Source organism: Coffea arabica, chromosome 6c, assembly GCF_036785885.1.
Source record: "Coffea arabica cultivar ET-39 chromosome 6c, Coffea Arabica ET-39 HiFi, whole genome shotgun sequence".
Classification (NCBI taxonomy): domain Eukaryota; kingdom Viridiplantae; phylum Streptophyta; class Magnoliopsida; order Gentianales; family Rubiaceae; genus Coffea; species Coffea arabica.
In genome coordinates, this window is record NC_092320.1 from 50,592,223 (window position 1) to 50,614,301 (window position 22,079).

The 22,079-nt window shown below is 35.0% G+C and overlaps 1 protein-coding gene across 1 annotated transcript in view; it reads left to right on the plus strand.

Moving 5' to 3' along the window:
• The first annotated feature begins 1,243 nt into the window (after positions 1 to 1,243).
• LOC113692222 (tropinone reductase homolog) overlaps positions 1,244 to 22,079 on the plus strand; it is a 32,076-nt gene continuing 11,240 nt past the window's right edge. The window contains exons 1-2 of the mRNA XM_027210591.2: positions 1,244 to 1,475; positions 1,779 to 1,986. Of these exons, the coding sequence (XP_027066392.1) occupies positions 1,396 to 1,475; positions 1,779 to 1,986 (288 nt within the window). The 5' untranslated portion in view covers positions 1,244 to 1,395. The remainder of the gene's footprint in view (positions 1,476 to 1,778; positions 1,987 to 22,079) is intronic.

A 22,079-nucleotide genomic window follows, 5' to 3' on the forward strand; every position in this document is an offset into this window, starting at 1 on the left:
AACGGAACTCAACACATCTGCTCTGTCTATTCAGTTTCACTACCGTGCCTCTGATAAGGGGAAGAGATGTATCCACCACAGCTTTAAGTTTCAAGTGCCTGCATTCTTTGCTACCTCCAAATGGATGATTATATCTTCCAGCTCTTCAAAGACCCCACCAATTCTCCACTCAATTTCTTTTGTGATCCAGTGAACCGACAAGTTCCAAACCTGTCTGAGCTTTAGCAAACACAGTCGCTTCTTTGTCAATTCCTTCTACGGTTCTATCCACAACTGGATGTTAAGCAATTGGCTGTCCACTACATATGGCCTCCAATTCAAGATCTTTTCCATATCCTGCTCATCGGTGAAGGAGAAACAGATTTCCTCCAATTCCACTACCACCACATTTTTGGGGTAGCCCCAGAATTGAATCTGTTCAATTGGCCCAGATATGTATAATAGAAGGCTCATAACTCTTGTTTCTGTTTCGGCCTTCAGGTGACAGAATCTGACTTCAATTGGGCTTGGGTTTACACCTACCAGAATTTGATAGAGAGATTTTGCGTCGGCTAAATCTAATAGTAATCTGGTTGTGGCGAAGAATAAGAATGCAATTATGACTTTTCCCTCCAAAAAGGATACGAGTCATTTGATAAGTCATAAGTTTTGGTTTTCAAAATTATACTCTTGTAGCTCGTAACTCTTGTGGGCTATTGGCCTTTCGCCAGGTTCTGTTCATGATATTTAATAGAAGTTAAATTCAAGGGGTATCTGTTTTTTTTTTTTTTTGTCAAACAAGGGGTATCTGTTATTTGAGGAAACCTCACGATGTATTTAGCAGTTTGATTGAGCCTTAAGAGAAGTCAATGTAAGTAGCCCTTACTTTAGCTATCAAAATCAAAGTTAGAGGCCCCAGTGGAATCTTAGTCAATAAAACCACATTTATCCATTGAAATATTTACGCCATTGGGCTCCAGCCCACTGACCATTATCTTAAGTGCAATATTGTGATGGATTATAGATTTCAATGATTATCTTTTTGGAGGATATTTTTTGTCAAATATCAATAATCTACGTCTTTACCTACTCTTGCTCCTAAATAATGAGGAAGAGGACAATTTCAATGGGATCACTAAGAATAGAAAGAGACTAAACTATCTTTGGATTAGACGAATGCCCTTGACATATGCTGAATTTAAAAAAATTATATAAAGTGATAATTGATAGGAGATAAAATTCAAAACTCTGACCTTTGATCCCACAAAACCTCAAGTACTTTTCGTGGATTAACAAGTAGCGTACATATACAGGTATCATCTATCCTTGCATCTTTGTCATGATAAGATAGCCATCTGGTCATTTCTTTCCTTCCAGCTTGCGTTTTTCTCAACCCAGTCGGAAGCCATTGAAAGCATGGCAAGTGAACAATTGAGTGGCAGATGGTCTCTTAATGGAATGACTGCCCTTGTTACTGGTGGCACCAGAGGCATTGGGTAAGCAAATTTCTTCAAATATAGTTCCTGGTTTTTATATTTATATCAAAAAATTAGTAAATTCATTTCAACATTAGTTTTTTCATGCACTCCTCAAAAGGGTATGTTAACTGTTAAGAACCAATTGGACAACTTTTAATGAGCAGAAAAACCAACTCAATCACGGTCATATATCGTTTCGTATACATAAATCCCTGCTTCCTCCATTTGTTCTAGTATATATGTGCGATTATGGCCCTAGTAGCTTTAATGCAACATTCAAAATGCGTGTCCCCATTTTAACTATTTGACCCAAAATTTCAGGCATTCCATAGTGGAAGAGTTAGCAGGATTTGGAGCCATAGTATACACATGTTCAAGAAACCAAAAGGAACTTAATGAAAGGCTGCAAGAATGGGGAGCAAAGGGTTACAAAGTCTATGGTTCAACTTGCGATTTGGCTTCAAGACCAGAAAGAGAGGAACTAATGAAGAATGTCTCTTCCACCTTCGACGGCAAGCTGAACATACTGGTAAGTACAAATTCTGATCCATAAAAGGGGAAAAATAGTTGGTCCATCTATTTCTTGATTTGTTAAAGAATCATAAACATCATTTCTGTTTAGAGTTTTAGTATTTGCATCCAAAGTAATTCTTAGGGGAAATATTTGGGATATCTTGGTTTGAATTAATTTCCCAAATGCGGACTGCAGTGCAGATATTTTGTAGGACGTGCCAGCTGAAAGTGAATGGTATGCTTAAAAAGGAGTAATTTAAGAAGCCTCCCATCAGATTTTTAACAATTTGACTGCCATTCCCAAAAGTTTTGAAAATATGACTAACTTCCCTTAAAACCTATATGCTTGTAACAATTTACCCAATTCAAAAGAAAAAAAGCAAGAATAAAAATATGATTTTAGATGTGAGAATCTCATTTGATTCCAAAAGCGCCCCTCACCTGTAATAATAGTTAATTCAATTATTTGATCTAATTTATTATTTCACTCATGGGGCCATTGTTATATTTGATTAAAAAGAAATTTCTATCATCTACAACTGAAAAGAAATGACTTTCGAAATTTAACAAAAGAAAATTTCTTTTTCATATATTAAGATTCTCGTTATCACCATCATAATAAGAAGAACGTCCAATTTCTTTAGACCGTCAAGTACATAAGAAAAGCTAGCCTAGTATTAGGTCCTTTTCTAATGCCAAATTAAATTTTAACATAATCAAATTATGATTAATTTAGTTTGTAAACATCTCAATTATATTTTATGTTTTAATCCTTTTATTTATCAGGTACATCATATATAATTCCTTTATCTATCAATTTATTTAATAAAAAATGCACCTACTGTTGTTTTCATTTTTATATACCAATTTTTTTAATTGTTTCTCTCTATAAATATGCATAAAATATTTCCAACTTCCAAATTGCTCATAAAGAAGGTAAGTGATAATTTCAAAACCTGACAAGAGGATAATGAAATTGTTAGAAACATTAGGGGAGGAATCTTAAATTATCCCTACTTAGAAACTCGAAAAACATGTTTGACTTGATTTCTAGTTTATGGAAGAAGTGGGTAAGAATATATTATTTGAAAGGTGTATCTTCACCGGTTATCATTTCAAATTCCACGACGACCCTGTGTTTGCTTGTTGAAAATGACTTATAAGGACGAAAAGTTCGATTCTAAGAAAAAGTAACGCTGTGGGCTTTAAAACAAATTTTGACTTTTCAATTTGTTTTTTTTTTCAATTTGTGCCCACCCTTTATTTGGACTAGTGGATGGGGCATAAACTGTGTGTATATTTTAGAAAAAAAATCAAATAATAAAAATGATATAGAATAAAAAATTAGTTAGAGAGATTTTTGGGAGGTGATGCAATGTTCATTAATGAATTAGTTAATCAGTTAATCAACGAGTGCAATGATAGCTATATGGTAATAGTTATGTAGGAGTGGGAGGTTTTCTAAAGAAAATGTAGATAGATAATGGTAAATATTCAAAGGAAATTATTAGCATAATAAATAAGGACACTTTTTGTTAACACCAAATCCTTACTTATGCTTAATTGTATAATAATAAGATAATAATATAGGTCAAAATTTCAGGTTGTCAGGATGGTAGTACCAAAGCAAAAAAAAGGATAAATTACACTAAGCTCCCCTCTAATGTTTGAAAATGTCAATGACCTCCCTTCTTGATTTCATAGTAATAGGAATATCCATTCTATTTGATAGATAACATCAAAAACTTTCCTTTGTCCTAATTAAGAAAGGAAAATTAACTAGTTTTGTTATAGATTCACTTCCGGATTCCCAAAGACCAGGGCTAGTTTTCCTTTTCTTCAAAATTTATGGCTGGAAAAGATCAATAGCACCTTCTTTTTTATAAGTGGGAGGAATTAAATTCAAAACCTGCTATTTACAATCCTTCTCTTCTTACCACCCAACTAATGACACTTTTTGTTAACACCAAATCCTGTTAATACCGAATCCCTTCTCACATTTTATTAGATCGTAAGATAATAATATGGGTCAAAATTTCAGGTTGTCTGGATTATAGTACCAAACCAAAAGAAAAAAAAAGGGTAAATTACACTAACCTCCCCTCTAGTGTTTGAAAACATCACTGACCTCCGTTCTTGATTTAGGAATATCCAATCTTATTTGATAGATAACATCAAAAACTTTCCTTAGTATTAATTAAGAAGGGAAAATTAACTAGTTTTGTTATAGATTCAATTCAGGATCCCCAAAGTACTCTTGCAATGACATAAGTGATTATTTCCAAAAAGATTGAGAAAAGAGACTAGGGCTAGTTTTTCTTTTCTTCAAAAATTATGGTTGGAAAAGATTAATAGCACCTTCTTTATAATAAGTGGGAGGAATTAAATTTAAAACCTCCTACTTATAATCTCTCTCTCCTTACCATCCAATCAAATCCTTCTCCCCCCTTCTCATCAATAGCATTTAATATGTATAACGTTATAAATTGGCCTCCGCTTTGTCTTTCATTTTTAGATTAAGTGCCTGTATTTTAAAAAGTAAATTTAATATTTTTTTTAAGTTTTAACTTTGCCATTAGAGTAAAGGAAAGAACTTGGGCAAATTCAGTGTACGTCCCTACTTATTGACTAAGTGGTGCACAAGTTGCCACATCATCCTACTGAAATATATTAATCCAAAATTCTCTATCACTCAAAAAAGCCTTACCATGGTTTGTGTGACAGCCCCACCTCCCCTAGAGCGTACCCAAAGGTTTGACGGACTGCCTGCTTAGCTTTCGCCAGGACTCAGTGACGTATCAGGAAATTTTACAAATAAAAGTGATATTAATTACAACTTTTTACATATACACTCATGGATCTCCAGTGTCCATACAATCTATATTACAGCCAAGAAGTCAACTTGAAAAAAAAAATCAAACCAAACAAGCTGGCTAGACATCTATGAAGTACTCGCTTGACCGACTAACAGACTTAGAAGAAATCGAGGGCTTCCTCAATTCAATCTCTCATGTTCTCATCCCTGTAAGGAAAACAAATTGCATGGAATGAGGTAAAAGCCCAGTGAGGTTCCAAATGACCAAGCAGGTAAAACATTAGACTAGATACCATATACCGGATATCAAGAAAACAAGTCACACTCAAATAGATCATGATCCAGTATCTAGTTAAGCAAGTAGCCAAACAGATCATGCAAAAGTGTACAGTAAAGAGCATATTCATGGTAAAGGATATAGGTTGCTCTTAGGAGCAAGTTCCACTGCAGTTTGATCAAGGTCCATTGACTCTCCGTCAATCACGAAAGTATAATGTTCGCAGATCACCACTTTACACCAAATTCCGTCTACCAAACATATCCCTTACCGGGCTCGAACGTCAAAGAAGTACCTAAGGTTCGTCGATCTTCTCGACCAAACCCTTGTCGGCTCGATTCGACCAACTAGCCCTGGGTTGGACTTATAGTCCCAGATATACAAAAATTCAGAATCTGGCTTATAGCCCCAAGTATTCAATAATCAGAAATGGAGTCGTTGGTTGTTATCCAACGCTCATACAGAAAAAGATTGAAGACGTTAGTTGTCACTTAACGCTCCGTATTCAGTAATCCAGAATAAACAGGTTAGGAACTTGTCCTTTATCCAAGATTGCCTAACTTACTCGACCACTCTAAGCCTAGTCTAAAGCAAAAGGCCCAACGAGGACGCAGTTCAGTCGTTGCCGACCTACATTCACACATATGCATGAGTAACCCTAGTTTTCACTTACCCGGCGTCTTGGATAGGGTCCAAGGCCCAGTTCAACGACTACAAGAGAGATGTAGCTGGTCTACAATTCAACCGCTACAAGAGGGTAGTAGCTGGTCTACTATTCAACCGCTACAAGAGAAATGCAACTGGTCTACAACTCAACCGCTGCAAGAGGAATGCAGCCGGTCGACAACCATGCACATAAACATGCAAGTCCACACACAGGATCGATTGATTCAAGTTCATGGAGGTCGAGTGCGAATAAGGACACAGTCGCCTAGCCATAATCAAGTCACAAGTAATGTTCAGCAATTCACGTTCTCAAGCGTCCCAAGTGTTTTAAATCAATATACAGGTCACATACCAATCAAGTCACTGGTTCATGCATAAATATGATATCAAGTGTTTAGTCAAGTCAGGTCATTTGAGTGCACTTAAGAACACACTCGCCTAAACAAGCTCAAATCACAAATAAGCTTAGCATATCATGTTTCAAGTATTTCAAATCCAAACAATTGAAAACTGGATAGGTACGAAAACCGGATCAAACAAGAAAACTGGAGAACTGCAAAAATAAAAAATTTTCTCAGCAAATCCGACCAAATATTGGCCGGATTCAAGGCCGGATTGATAGGGAAGGCAGAAAATTTTTGAGTACTTATTGCCCCGAGCCGGGTATCTGGCCCTATTTCAGTTGTACAAATTGGCCAGCATATGTTTTAACACAATATCGAATGTTTAGTCGAGTTAGGTCAAGTGCGATAAAAGTACACACTTGCCTATGAGACAATAAATCAAGTAACTAGCAACTTCTAGCAACAAGGAGCATGTAATACACAGTTGGAACACTCACCAATCAATTGCAACCCTTCACTTTAACCCTGGTTTGTCCCCTTAAACTCTCTCGAGTCCTATGGTCACATACTATAGTAAAAGACTAGCAATACAAAGCCAAGATATATGAAGAAATTGAGGTTCCAAAACTTTATTTAGAACATGCATCAATTTACAAGTTTTATACCCGTATAACCTATCAAAAAAAAAATATTTGCTTGTTCCAAATTGAGGAGTAAACCTCATGTACTTTACTAATCAACGTTACAAAAGGCATTTAAAGCACAAAAGTATCACTTATAGTCAAATGTTTGGAGAAATTAGAAAAGACATTCAAAATACAAAGTTGGAAATTGTCCGACCTAAAATGATTTGAAGAAACTCATTTCCTTTCATTTAACCCTCAATTCCACTCATAAAACCAAGCTCCAAATGGTGTAACAACTCTAACTTAAAGTTGGAAATGAAAGTAAGAATAGTTCTAAGAAAACAGATTTTTTCTAGTTTTGCGTGGTGCTATTTGAAAAATCATAACTCAAGTTTCCTAAGTCCAAAATTTATAAATTTTATACCGTCGGAAAATAGACTCAAAGAGTTACAATTTCCTAGAGACACTGTTGTAAGATTCTGTCAAAAAATCAGTCAAATTCCAACCTAAATTTGCTGCTTCATCCAGTCAAAAGACAAAATAGGTATGGAAATTCAGTCAACTTTGAAAAATCGTAGATATTCATAGGAATTGAGAAAAATTATGAAATTTTCACGGTTGATAGTATCTTGAATCTAGTTTCAAACGCAATAAACAGAACTCAATTCTAACTTTATTACACCAAGATATAACAGATTTTCTAAAATTGCTCAAGGTTCCCTACAGACAAATTTTCAGTAGCATTCTTTTGTGTTTACCAATTTTCCAGCCATTTCAAGGCTTCATTCTCACCACAAAACAGCCTCAATTCAAGCATATATATACCAAGCCAACAACTCACTAAATCAATCATATATATATATAGCGTATAACCATCACCTACTAAAACTAGAAAATGAAACCCTAAGCTGAAATTCATACTCACAAGCTGGAATTTTCTTTAGGCAAGTCAAACTAGCATATAAGAATTAGATATTTCACATAGCAAGACTATCAAACCATGGCTAACCCTTAAGCATCATATATGGGCAGAAATTCCACCATAAAATCTGAAAATTTTCACTACTTCAAACCATGAAATATCTCATAAAACTACCAAAATTGAAACCCTAAACCACTAGTTAGCAACTATTTGAAGTAGGGAGAAGTATCTTGCCAAGTTACCTTGAACCTCCAAGAAAGATGGAAGTTTAGTGCTTTTTCCTCTAAAGTCTCTCCACTCAAACCCTTTATCTTTCCTAGTGATCAACTTTTATGGAGTAGTTTGCAAGATTATTGGTTGAAACTCAAGATTCAAGCAAGAAAGTGAGATGGAAAATGAAGTTCTCTTTTTTTTTCCTCTCCAAGAATTCGGCCAAGCTAGGTGCAAAATGAAGACTTCTTTGGTCAAATTTGGTTTTAGTAAAGTTAAGACAAGTTTGGTCAAAGACCAACTTCCAAGGATTTCATGACACTTGGCCCTCCTAGAGTTTAATCTCATCTCTTTGTCTTCCCAAACTAATCTATCTAACTAACCTCTAATTATCCCCTAGCATCTTATAAAATAACTTCCCTTTATACAAATTTTACCTAGTCATCAAAATTTTACCGCACTTATCGCATTAGCTAGTCCTACGCCCATAACGCACTTCAAATTTAACATGTACTAACTTATACCCAGAAAATAATTTATAAACTTGACTCACTTATAAAAATGATCGAGAAAATTAAGGCAATAATTTAAAGTAAAGAAAATGCATTCAAAAGATTAAAATAAAATAAAATACAACCTACTTTTCTGGGTCCTCACAGTTTGACAGCGGTAAACGAAGTTTTGGCTTGTGCTCAAAATTCAAAATACAAAGTCTATTGCTCCTTAAGTCTCTCTAGAGCTCCAAGCCTCTACTCCAAAAACTTGTATTTCGCTTGGAATGTTTTAGTAATTGATTTTTCTCTAAAATTTTACAACTTGAGTGTACTTAGTCCTATGTTTTAAGTGTTTATCTTCGATTAAGTAAGCTCCAAGTGCTAGATCTGCTATTTTTCCTTCGTTCTTAAAGCTTTTTTCCCTATTTGGACTTTTGACAAACAGTTTACGGGCAACATGAGTGTCCTAAACTAAAAACACTTTCTAACTTTTGTACATTACCTTCCTCTGCATTTCTCTAAAGAAAAAGTAAAACATACAATGCGTTATGCATTTTAAAAAGATTTTTATGGAAATCAAATTAAGGAGTAGCAGGCTTTTGTTCCTCTCCCTTCTTTCTCCCAAAATTTCCTGCCCAATAAGATTTCATTTTTAACTCTCCATTTCTATCTGTCTAGAATGAAATGGGGAAGGAGTATCATTTTCTACCTATATTTTTCTTTTTTGTGGAACCAAGAAGATAATTACATGAAATTTAAGATGTGAGCAAGTCCTAAAACATTAGAAAAGAACGGAGAGTATGATTAGCTAGAATCTAGGAGCTTATGATAGCAGCTTCTCATGGTTGGCCTTGTTAATGAGTAGATCCACTTCTTCTCCTTATGCTCCCAGCCACCGAACTTCATCGGCTTTGAGGATGAAGGAGGGACCGTATTCTTCTTCAGTACAATTGCCACACGTAAGGAGGTGTTTTAGGATTTTCTATGTTGGGAAGCAAAGGAGAGCGAAAGTGCAGAGATAAGTGAAGAGACAGGCGTGCTCATGTAGGCCTATTTTTCCAATACTTAGTTCCCATGGTTAATGGTTAATCAAAAGTTTAGAGACTTCTCTCCTCATTTGAGTCACTATTTCTCTCTCTTGAGAAGTGTGCTTTCTCTTTCATGAGAGTTTCAAATTCTCAAATTCCCAAACTACATTTCAAATACAATATGAAATCAAGAATTCTCGAGCATTAAATCCCACAAAAGATTCATCAAAACACTGAATTTCCAAGAGATAGGCTCCATAAATGCATTCCAAAGGCAAATACAAAATATTAATGAAGCAAGAGGATCTGCCTCACTAAATAAAGAGGAACTTGAACTGCAATAGATGCAGAAATGTTAAGTGTTGCTAAATACTTATCATATGCCTCAGACTGGCAAGTTTAGAGCTACTACTCTCCTAACTTTGCCAAAATCTTGAAAACTCACATTTAGCTTGCTTTTCACTTAAGTTTTGATGGTTTAGCTTGTGTTTTGCTCCCATTGAGTTTTAATCTCTTCATATAGTTTTCTTTAGTTTCCTTAGTTGAGTTTTAAGCAGCCTTAGCTTCTAAGTGTCGAGTCTTCATCCCTCTGTGTCCTTCCAAGAGTCCAAGACCCATGGTAAAGCTGAGCTAGTGACAAAAGTGTGTGGTATCCCTTTAAAGCTCTTTAAAAAAGGATGGAGGAGGAATTGGTGGAAGTTATGTAGAGATTTTCTCTTACTAACAAGGAAATAGGTGGAGCAAACCTAGATTTGGGGGATATAGATACAGGAATAAAGGAATGCCAGGCTAATTTAGTTGGGAGAGTCATGGAAGACAAGATTGCCAATTTTCTGGGGTTTAAAAATTTTGCTATAGCATCATGGAACTACCCTAGAGACATGAGAGTTCTGGAACTAGGACCAAATCCTTTTCAATTCAATATCCCAAGAGAGGAAGATAGGGATAGAATATTGAATGGAGGACCATGGATCTTAGACAATCAACTGTTGGTATTAAGGAAATGGCACATGAACATTGAAGAGGATGCAATTGCTTTTAACATTGCTCCATTATGGATTCAAGTGTGGAATTTACTGGTGCACTGGATATCCAAAGAAACAAGAAAGAAAATTGGGGTAGTGTTTAATGAGGCTATACCACAAAGTGGAGGAAAAGAAGGGAGACATATTAAGATCCTTGTCATGGCAGATATTTCTCGACCTTTAATGAGAGGAACAATAGTTAAGCTCAATGGGACAGTTAAATGGATCAATTTTAAGTATGAACAATATCTAGAATTCTATTATAAATGTGGAAGAGTTGCACATAGTGAGAAGAGCTGCAAGAATGTGGTAGCAGTGGGAAATGGACAGCCATATAATCTGTTTGGACCATGAATGAGAGTTGGGAGAAATAAGGCTCACCACAAAAGGAGGCAACAACAAGCAGATACACAGAGAACAGAACTTATTAGGGAGTCAAGAGATAGAGTTGAGAATGGATTACAGCTCACAGAAAGACAATCTGGGAAGGCAAAATTAGCATATGAAAATCCAAGAGGAAAAAGCACTAGTTACAAGGGAGATGAGTGGAATGGGAAGGAGACTTATTCTATGAAGGTAATAGAGAGAGAACAGGCTAAGGTGATGGAAGAAAGCAGCCAAAATAACAAAGTTGAGTTGAGCAGTGAGCATATAGAAACTGGTGGACAAATGGGTAGAAACAACCCTCAAAATGTTAAGCTGGAAGTCATTTAGATCACAAGTAGTAGCCAAGATGAAACAAAAAAGGGGTTAAAAACAAAAAAAAACCGCTTGTGGTATAGTTAATACACAGAAAAGCCCCTGTAGTATAGCTAATACATAGAAAAACCCCTCGTGGTTTTAAAATATATAAAATGACATCTTATGTTTTGAACTAAATTGTAAACTAACAGAATTCATTAAACCTAATGAAAATGACGGTGTCGGCTGTTAAACTTACTGGATTCCGTTAAATTTACCGTTAAATTTATCGGATTCCGTTAAATTTTTCATTAAATTTATCGGATTTCATTAAATTTAACGAATTCTGTTAGTTTATAATTTAGTTCAGAACATGAGGTGTCATTTTTTATGTTTTGAAACTACGGGGGACTTTTCTATGTATTAGGTATACCACTGGGGGGTTTTTTTGTGTATTAAGTATATCACAGGGGAGTTTTTTGTTTTAAACCCAACAAAAAAGCTAGAAGGGAGGGTATTCCAACAGGATGGTGAGCAACAGGCTAAGGAAATAAGAAATAAGGAACAACAAAAAACACAAGGCAATCAAAAGCAAATGGATGATGAGGAAAAGATGCTGATTGATGAAGGGACTTCTGATAACATAAGTTGGCAACATTGAAAAAAGGAAAATGAGTGAGAAAGCCAATCAAATCACCATTAAAACCCAAACAACCCCATAAAGAAATGAATGGACAAAATTTCACATTAGAGTCTCAAGGGAAAAGGAAGTTCTGCCTAAAAGATGAGGAACTGATGGATGCTGAATTAGAAGAACATGATTAGAAAAGCAATAGAACGTTTGAGATTGCATTGGCAAGGTCCATGAAAAGAGTGGGGGAGGAGGCCAACCCAACCTGATCTCTAAAGTCCAAATGAGAATATTGGTGTAGAATTGTCAAGGAATAGGGACCCTTTTGATAATTCCCCAGTTGATGGAGGTAAACAACCTCCTCTCCTCCAATATGATATTTTTGTATGAAACAAAAAATAAATATAAGTATATGAAAAATGTCAAGAAAAGATTGAATTTTGAGTAGTGTGTTGTTGTAGAAGCAGTGGACAGATTAGGAGGTGTGTCTCTGATGTGGAACAATGACATGAAAGTGTTGAAGGTTATGCAATCAGCATTAACCATTAAAGCACATATTTTTTACTAGGAAACTCAAGTGGACTGGTGGTTTGTAGGCATTTATGCTAGTTGTGTGGACAATATTAGAAAGAACCAATGGAAAATAATAGAGAATAGGAAGAGGATGTGGGGAAGCAGATGGATAATTGTAGGTGATTTCAATGATATAAGATCCAATGAAGAAAAATGGGATGGATCTGCAAGATAGGAATGGAGTTTCAAGGATTTTAGAAACTTCATAGCTAACAGTGAACTCATAAACATAGGCTTTAAGGGTTACCGGTGGACTAGGAGTAACAACTGGGAGGAAGAAAGAGAGATAAGACAAAGATTGGACGGGACACTTAGTAACTTACTTTGATTCCAATCCTTTGATAAAGCTAAATGCACTCATGTTGAAAATGTTGGCTCTAATCACAATATGTTGTTGATTGACACCAATCCCCAAAACTGCAACGAAAAGAAAAGGTTTTCTTTGATAAAAGGTGGCTACAACATGAAGAAATCTACCAAGTAATCAGAGAGGCCTAGAATAGGGATGCTGTAGGATCTAGAATGTTCAAAGTCGCAAAGAAGATCACCAATTGCAAGATAGCTCTCCTAAAGTGGAATGGTTTTTTAGACTAATTCAAAACTAAAAATCAATCAAATTAAGGAAAAACTAGAATATGTGAAGAAGTCCAAGGAAAAGAATAGGAAAGGAAAAATCGGAGAGTTGAAAATACAACTAAAGAAAGCCGACTCAGAAGAAGAAGTATATTGGAGTCAAAAAGCAAGGTGTAATAGGCTTAAGGAAAGGGACAAAAATACCTAGTACTTTCATGCAAAGGTTAAAGGGAGAAGAAGGAAAAATAGAATGCAAAACTTGCAAAAGGATGATGGATCTTGGACCTGCAATGAGGAGGAACTGGGAGAGGAAGTTGAAGCTCATTACAATCAACTGTTTAGCAGCTCTGGAAAGAAAGGTTCAGAGGAGATTTTAAATGGAATACCACGCACAATCTCAACTTGACCAAAAATGTGGAGGAAAAGGAGATTACGGATGCAGTTTTCTCCATGAACCCAAATAAATCCCCAGATATTAATGGTATGAGTCCCCTTTTTTCTACAAATTTTGGTACATTATCAAAAAAGACATCATCAAAGCCATCCAAACCTTTTTCCATACTGTTTTAATGCTCAAGTCTGTGAACCATACATTGATCACTCTTATTCTGAAATTTGACAATCCAACCAACTTGAAGCATTATAGGGCCATTAGTCTTTATAACGTTCTCTACAAAATTATTTCCAAAATTCTAGCCAATAGGCTCAAAAGGGTTTTAAATCATTACATCAGTAGGAACTAGGCTACTTTTGTTCCAGGTAGGCAGATTATTGACAATATCATTATATCTCATGAGTTTTGCATCATCTAAAAAACAAAAAAGATAAGGAAATTTGCATATTTTGCTCTAAAACTAGACATGCCAAAGGCATATGATAGGATGGAATAGAAGTTTTTGGAAGATATAATGAAGAAGACGGGATTCTCTGACATGTGGATTAGTTGGATTATGAGTTGTATCTCAATAGTGGCATATTCTTTTAGCATCAATGGAGAACTAGAAGGTTTTGTAACTCTCAAAAGAGAGATTAGACAAGAAGATCCCCTATCCCCTTATCTATTTTTTGCTTTGCTTAGAAGGATTTACCAACTTGCACAAGAAAGCAAAAGAAGAAAAAAGGATAACAGGGATAAGAATTGCAGACAAGGGCCATCCATAACACCTCTTTTTTTTTGTAGACCCATAACACATCTGAATTGAAAGAAATTCTAAGGAAATATGAGAAAGGATCTAGATAGATGATAAATCTAGAAAATTCCTCACTGTTTTTTTTAGTAAAAATGTAACACAGACAGTGCAAAAGGAGATTTGCTAGAATTTTGAGAAGATCCAAGTTGTGTCTCAAGGTAAATACTTGGGATTACAATGGTGAACACAATGACCAAGCAATAGATTTTTGGCTTCATTAGGGATAATTGTCAAAAGAGGATAAAACAATGGAAGAACAAACTGCTTATTGCTGTAGGAAAAGAAGTACTACTCAAAGTAGTGACAATGGTACTCCCTACATATGCTATGTCATGCTTTGGCTACTAGCCAGACTATGCAAGAAGTTAAGCTCTGTGATGTCCAATTTCTGGTGGGGAAAGGAAATTGGGAAGAAGAAAATACATTGGCGCTCATGGCACAGATTAATATAGGGCAAAAAGAGAGGTAGAATGGGGTTCTAGGACTTGCAAAATTTTAATAGAGCTATGCTAAGGAAACAAGTGTGGAAATTGGTGACAAATCCTAACTCACTTGTGGCAAAAGTTTTAAAAGCCAAGTATTATCCCAAAGAATCCATTTTCAAATGCAAAGTACCATGGAACGCTTCTTGGATCTGGCAAAGCCTAGTGGGAGTAAGCGAGATGGTGGAAAGAAGAACCATGAGGAAACTAGGGAATGGTAAAAGTAAAACGGTGTGGAAGGGTAATTGGATTCCTAAGAATCCACAAGGGAAGTCAATATCAGTTAAACCTCATGAATGCATAATCCAAAAGGTAGAGGACCTAATTCACAATTTCAGATGGAAAAAGCCACTTAACTTTAAATTGTTTAAGGAAGAAGAGGTAAAGAGGATTTTTTTCGCGGTACAGAGGAAATGGTTGGTAAACAGTAGATTCTGCATATAAAGAGATTCATAGGCAAAGATGCACTTAGCAACAACAGAAAAAGGCAACATGAGGGGAGACAAGTTGGGAGCAAAAGAAGCTATGGAAGCATCTGTGGAAACTCAAGGTAAAGCATAAATTGAAATTGTTTATATGGAAATGCATGAATTTAGCATTGCCTGTTAATGAAACAATCCATAGCAGGACCAAGATGTGAGATTCGATATGTTAGAGTTGTGGGGAAGATATAGAAACAGTAGAACATCTTTTTTTCCTCTGCAGATTAGCTCAAGAAGTATGGTTATTGTCACCAAAGAAATGGGATGGACTAGTTGTACACATAGGGAATTTCAGTAGATGGTGGAGTGTTTTGATAGAAGCAAGGAACAGGTCAACAAGAATGGAACATATAGCACTCACTGTCAATATCCTTTGACAACTTTGGAAGGCTAGAAATGACAGGGTTTTCAATGCATATCAAAGACATCCACTTAAGACTATACACAAGGCACAGAGTGAATGGATGGAATACAATGTAGTCTTGGAGAAAGAGAGAAAGATGAGCATACCAGAAACAATAAGAGTAGAACTGGACTAGCAAGAGGAAGGGACTAATAGGAATTAGAAAGATGGGAGTATGCATCCTGGCAGAGAATAACAGCAAACAAGTGGTAGCTCAATGGGCCATGCAGAAGTGCAGTTCAGGAAATAAATTTGAGGACCAAGTTATGGCAGTTAATTTTGCTTTATGTAAGGCAAGTGAACAGTAGTAGACTAAAATCCAAGTCAAAATCCCACAACAAAACCTATTGAAGATGATTAGAACTAACAGAGCCAAGAGAGTGAGCTTATATTCTCATCTAGAGGACATTAGTAGCTTAGGCTCTGTTTGTGGAATGCTCATTTGTTTTTGTCTAGCAATGAGAATAGTGATAGAATTAGTCATATAAGCAATTATGTTTTAAACATATCTTTTGATGAGGAGTGGCTTCACCCTCAATGCTTGAATGCACTTGTATAGCTCCTCTTTGAGCATTTGCTCACTAAGTGTATAGTTCATACACACCAACAATGAAAATATTTAACATTTTTTGAAAAAAAATAAAAGAAGGAAGAGAACTTGCTTCCTTTCAATTTTAATAATAGGGTTAATAATAAGGTTTGTTCGAACTACGGATCAGACCTCGAGATTTGATCAATTACAATGAAACCCTTCACACTTATAAATGTGTAACCAATGTGCCCCTCATGTCAATCAACTGGCGTTAACCTTTAACAGACTTATGGCGTCTAAACAAATTATAAATGAAAGTCCTATAATGCCCATAAGGACCCTAATCCCCTATTTTTCCTTGCTCTCTTTCCTACGTCCTACTATCCCACCATCTAACTCCAACATTCTCAAGAGCTCTAAAATTTGCTGACAACATGGCTTCGACAACAAGCTGCCACAAAACATATAACAATGGCTACCCCAAACCTGTTAGTACATCAACACATCCCATAGTAAAGGATCTGAAGCCTTCAAACTGCTAGAATTTGGCAAACAAATTAGCCACTTGCAACCTAAAAGCACCACCTTTACCTCCAATCCAATCCCACATTACATAACTTTTGTAGAAAAAGTCCCACGTGTGATAATCAAAATACAAACTTCAATTAAACAAAAAAAAGTTACGAAGCAAGTTACATCTTACTATTTATGTTTTAAAATCAAATCCTAGAAAAAAAATTGATTTCCCTTGACATGGGCTCTCATATTTTTCGGAATTCAATTTATGGCTGTATTGCTTTCTATAGTAATGGAGGATGCAAATGGTGGAAAGCACTGCGATTGAGGGAAATGAGATATCTGCTATTATATGAGGAGGATAATAGTGGAGGAAGTAGATATGGATTGTGAAGGAAATGTAAAGATCAAAAGAACAAGAGGATGGGACAATGGAGGAGAAGAACTAAAGTTGCAAGGTTGGTGGTGGTGAGTGGGTCACCAGAGTGGTTGAGACTGGAGATAGTGTATTTCATTTGTTTTTTAGATTTTTGTTTCTTGCTACCATATGTACTAAGTGGTCTGGTTATTAGATTTTTTCTTTTGTTTCCTATATTTTACTAGTGCTTGCTATTTTCATGAATTCTTCTTGAGACAGTGTTTTGTTTTTCAAATAAAGCTCTTATCTTCATTCTTTCTTTTCACAATCATAACTAGGCTCTCATTTTTTCTTCTTCTTTTTTTAATTTTCTTCCCATAGTTTGAGTTTTCATGTTTTTTCAATTAAATAGTTTGTTCTTCTTTCATACAAATATGCCATTACCAAGCGATTATTCTTTTTTCCTTTTTCAAAATTTTTTTGGTTTAAGTTTAGCTATGTTGTCACTCTCTCAAGAAGAGGGTATTTGGGATCTGTTAACTGGGTTTAGGCAAAGTTACTAGTGAGGGGTAAGTGTTATTTGCTCTAACCTTATGGCTTGTTTCGTAGTTTGGACAAACCTCAAAGTAGGTAAATGTAATTAACCCTTGATGATGTGGATAAGTGTGTACTGCTCAGTCTATGGGTGGGCCATGGATTGAGCGTACCTAAGGTTTTGTGTGACAGCCCCACCTCCCCCTAAGGCGAACCAAAGGGTTTGGCAGACCGCCTGCCTAGCTCTCGCCGAGACTCAGTCACTCACTACAGTTCTCAAATAAAGTACAATATAAATCTCAAATATATATCAAATGTTCCACAAATTTTCATATCATAAGTGAAGCGAATACTTCTCAAATTGCACTACAAGCTAAAACCTCAAGAGATAAAAGCAATACTAATTCCCGAATAAAACAAAGGTCCTCAGTTCTCACATAGATACAAGTACAATCGCAGTCTCAAATATTACACAAGGTCGAACTAAAACTTCAACGATACAGGAGATAATCCAACCATTCACACGGAGAACTTTAATACAAATGCTCCCTTCGCCTCGAGCCCTGTGGAAGGGAATAAAATAGTTTTGGGGTGAGTTAGAAACTCAGCGAGTAACCAGTAAAAGCAGTCATCAAATCAATTTCTCAATAGTTCATTTCAATGATGTCATGAAGCAGAAATCAAATGTACGTTTATTGCTCTCGTGAACCAGTGAAATCATTGTACTTAAATATCCAACCCTCAAATAGATCAATTAACAATGAATCAATGATAGGGAGCCCGTTGGTGCTCCAGATGAACATTAAATAGTGGTGGAGACATTGGTTCTAAGCACAAGACTTCCCAAGAACTCATGGAAGCCAAATCATGTCATAAACTCGCATGCAAGCAGACATGATATGCAATCAAATAAATAATGCAAGAAACGGTTCATAAGTAACTTTGGAAATAATTTGGGGTCACTCACCAACCACGGCTCATGAACCATCATCCATTATAGACAGTTTCGTAGATCAAACTCAAGCCCTTCAACTCAAACTCAAAGCAATCACATGCTTTCAAAGATCGGATAGCATTTCCCCTTAATTTCTTTATTTTCCAATCTACAAACAATCACCAAATTCATAACCATCAACCACAATTACACATATACATCATAGGCATACACTCTTAATAAGGGTCATAATACCCCTTCAATTTTAACCAATTAAGGACTTCACAACCAATCAAAGCAAAGCTCTAAATTAAACCCTAAAACCGGAATTTCCACACAAACCAGAAATTTTCCTCAACCAATCATATCCAACGTATACAAGCTCCAATTTATGCCATAACAAGCTATCACTTCATGACCAACGAACCATAACCATATGAAATAAAAAAAATCCCCAATAAATCAGAAATTGGTCCAACTCTACTTAAAATCATAAAATCATTCACAATACAAAATATTAAACCACTATAAACCACTAATATGCCATTATTAAAGCAAGAGAGAACTTTCTTATCTAACTTACCTCAAAACTCAAGAAAGCTATCACCTTAAAGCTTCCCTTTCCAAATCAACTCCATCAACCTCTTCAAACTTCCATAGTGAGCCCTTGTATGGAGTAGTTTCCAAAACCATTGGTGAAATCTCAAGATGTAAGCAAGAAATGGAAGAATGAAATTGGAGTTTTTTTCTCTCTTTTCTCCCTCATGAAGCTCGGCCAGGCCAAGGAAAGAAATGAAGATATTTTCAACCAAAAGCAAGATAAGAAGGAAGAAAACAGTCAATCAAACCTGGCTGCCGACCATGCCACGTCACAATCCGACCGGAATCTGGCCGGATTTCCGGCCGGATTCTTCAAAAACAAAGCGAACTAGAATTTTTTTTTTCTTTTCTTCTTCCGGGCGTCACATTTTGCCTAGAGGATGACTTTGATAATCCATGCCCACCAGTTTAATCTTGCCACGTCACTAAAATCCTCCTTAATCTACATCTCACTAATTCCATAGGACCATTACACATGCCTTTATTTTTCGGAGCTCCTTGCTTCCTTTTTCTATCTTTTTTTTTGCCCCTTCGAATGCCACCTCTTGTTTCCTTTTTTTCGTCCTTCTAAATCTTCCAGTTCTTTTTTTTTTTAACTCTTAAAACAACAAAATTGGCTAAACTCCAATTCTAGACCAATAATAGACTACTTCTCACGCTTTTGACTTATGTCGATTTTCACCTAAGTTTTTTTTATTTTTTAATCTTTTTTTGTATATTTTGGATAATTATTCCCCAAAATAATCATGTTATTTGGCCAATAAATAAAAAATTTGGGTAAAAATCAACATAAGTGAAAAGCATGAGAGATAGTATATTATTAGTCTAAAACAAAATAATTTTAACTTGCTATTGAATTTTTAGTCAATCGTATTGTTTTAAGAGTTTGTAACAAAGAAAATAACTAGAATCCAATGATTTGGAGGGGAAAAAAAGGGAAACAAGAGTGGTTAATTGAAGGTCATTAGAAAGAGTTAGAGTGGTATAAGGTAGAAGTGTCAATTGGATTTTCTGAGTCGAATTTAGGCAAGTTCAAATTCGGCTCACAAATTATATGGGTGTTTTGGCTTTGGGCTTTTGGATTTTGGGCTTAAATTAAAAAGTTCAAACTTAGTTTAAACTATTGTATGAGATTGGATCTCAAATCGAGTTCGCCCCAAGCTCATAATTAATATAATATATATTTTATAATTATGAATTATTATAAATTTATATATAAATTATTAATATTTAACGTCATAATATGCATAATTATAAATTATAGATGTTTTATATATATATATATGGTCATGCTCATATACGGACCAGGCTTGAGCCAATTGCATGGCCAAAACTCGGCTCACATTTAATTCGAGTTTAATATTTATGTCCAAACTCTGCCTAGTCTAATTAAAGTTTAAGTTTAGCATGTTATTTTGGCTCAACAAGCAGGGCTCGAGCTGGGCTGGCCTCATTAATAGCCTTAGTATAAGGTGTAGTTAGTAAAATACAGGACTAGTACAATACAAAATATTATACGTACATATATTATATGGATTTTTTTCCAAAAGTACAATTAAAAGTTTCACATAAAAATACATGTTCAGTATAATTATGCATATTAATTTGTACGTGAATAGTATGAATATATTTGAAAGTTACGGAACTAAAAATACTGTTAAAATTACTATATTATTCAAAGATTATGCTATATTTGAATAAATTTAAATTCTTATCCTTATGTATGAGACATTAAGTTTATTATAATTTTCACTTTTATACTTATAAATTTAGAGAACTATCTTATATGTTGCTGTTAATTTGTATGTAATTAGGAAAATAAGTCATTGTCCTTACTCAAATTTTAAAATTTTTTCAAAATTTGAGTATAATTTGTGAAGAATAATACGCCAAAAGTTTATTACATGGTTTAAACAATTAATTGAAAAGTACAAATATTTTTCAAAGCATTTTTGAAATGTATGAAATATAGAAGTTTTGTTAAATTATATGTATGAGCGTGTATTATACGATTGTAATAGGGGTATTTACTAGGATGTGGGGCTTGAAAAATATTAATGAGATAGATATTAAATGGGATTCTGCTGATAGGGCGGCACTTCGTTGGCATATGTACTCAGGTGATCGTCAAGATCATCCTGATATACACTGTATTCTTGCTATTATTCTGAATAAGCTGATGCCTTGATCCTATTGTCTATCATTCATGTATTCATGAGTTGGGATTGCAGAATATTAAAGAATTTGATGAATGTAAGAATGATGAATGTTCTACTGTAGGAATAGATACATGGCATATATCTTTATTTTAACAGGTGAGAATAAAAAATCTAAAGTGAGAATAAAAAATCTAAAATAAGGTCATACATATAGAAGGCTTTAGAGTTTCATGAATAAAAATCTCTTTTTTCCTACCTTTTCTTCCTTTGGAAGAGAATTTAGATTTTTATTTTAACTTCTTTTGTTTAATATTAACAACATGAACAAAGAAGGTAAAGGGTAAATTTGTAACATAAAAACTATTATAAAAACTGACTGGATAGAAAGTATTCGTATGAACGGTCCATGTTATTTTTGTGAGGACCTGAATTTTATTTTACTTACTTTTATTTTATTTTACTAGCTTAATTAATTATTTATTTATTCATTTGCTCCAATTCAATAACTTTATCCTTTTTAATTGCATTTACATGGAACATTGTCTCATTTTATATTTTTAAAACGTTTGCTAGTAAATTTAATTTTTCTACAGCTCGATTAGCGATAAATAGTGAATACACATTTTTCGAGGCAAAATTCGGTTTGAAAGTGCAGTGATTTTGGAGAATTAAGGACGATCAATAGTGGACTAAGAAAAATTAGTTGAGGGATTAGAGGTAAGTGAGTTAAATTAAACTCAATTTGCAGTATTAATGGTCTACTATTCATTTGTTGACTTTTTGTACCAAAACATCTTTATGTCATTTCTTTCTTGTCATTCCATCACTTCACCAACAACACACACAAACCCTTTCCTTCTTCTTCTCTTTGGCCGGCCAGTCTTCCTCATCTTCTTACCAAAATTTCAGCTAGCATTTCTTCCATTTCTACTCCAAAAACACACTCCAAACTTGTACCTTTTCTTGGAACATCACTCAAGCTTGAAGGGAGACTTGAAGGAGGAAGGAACCTTGGTGGTTTAGAACTTAAACTCTAGTGGTTTGGTCTTCATCT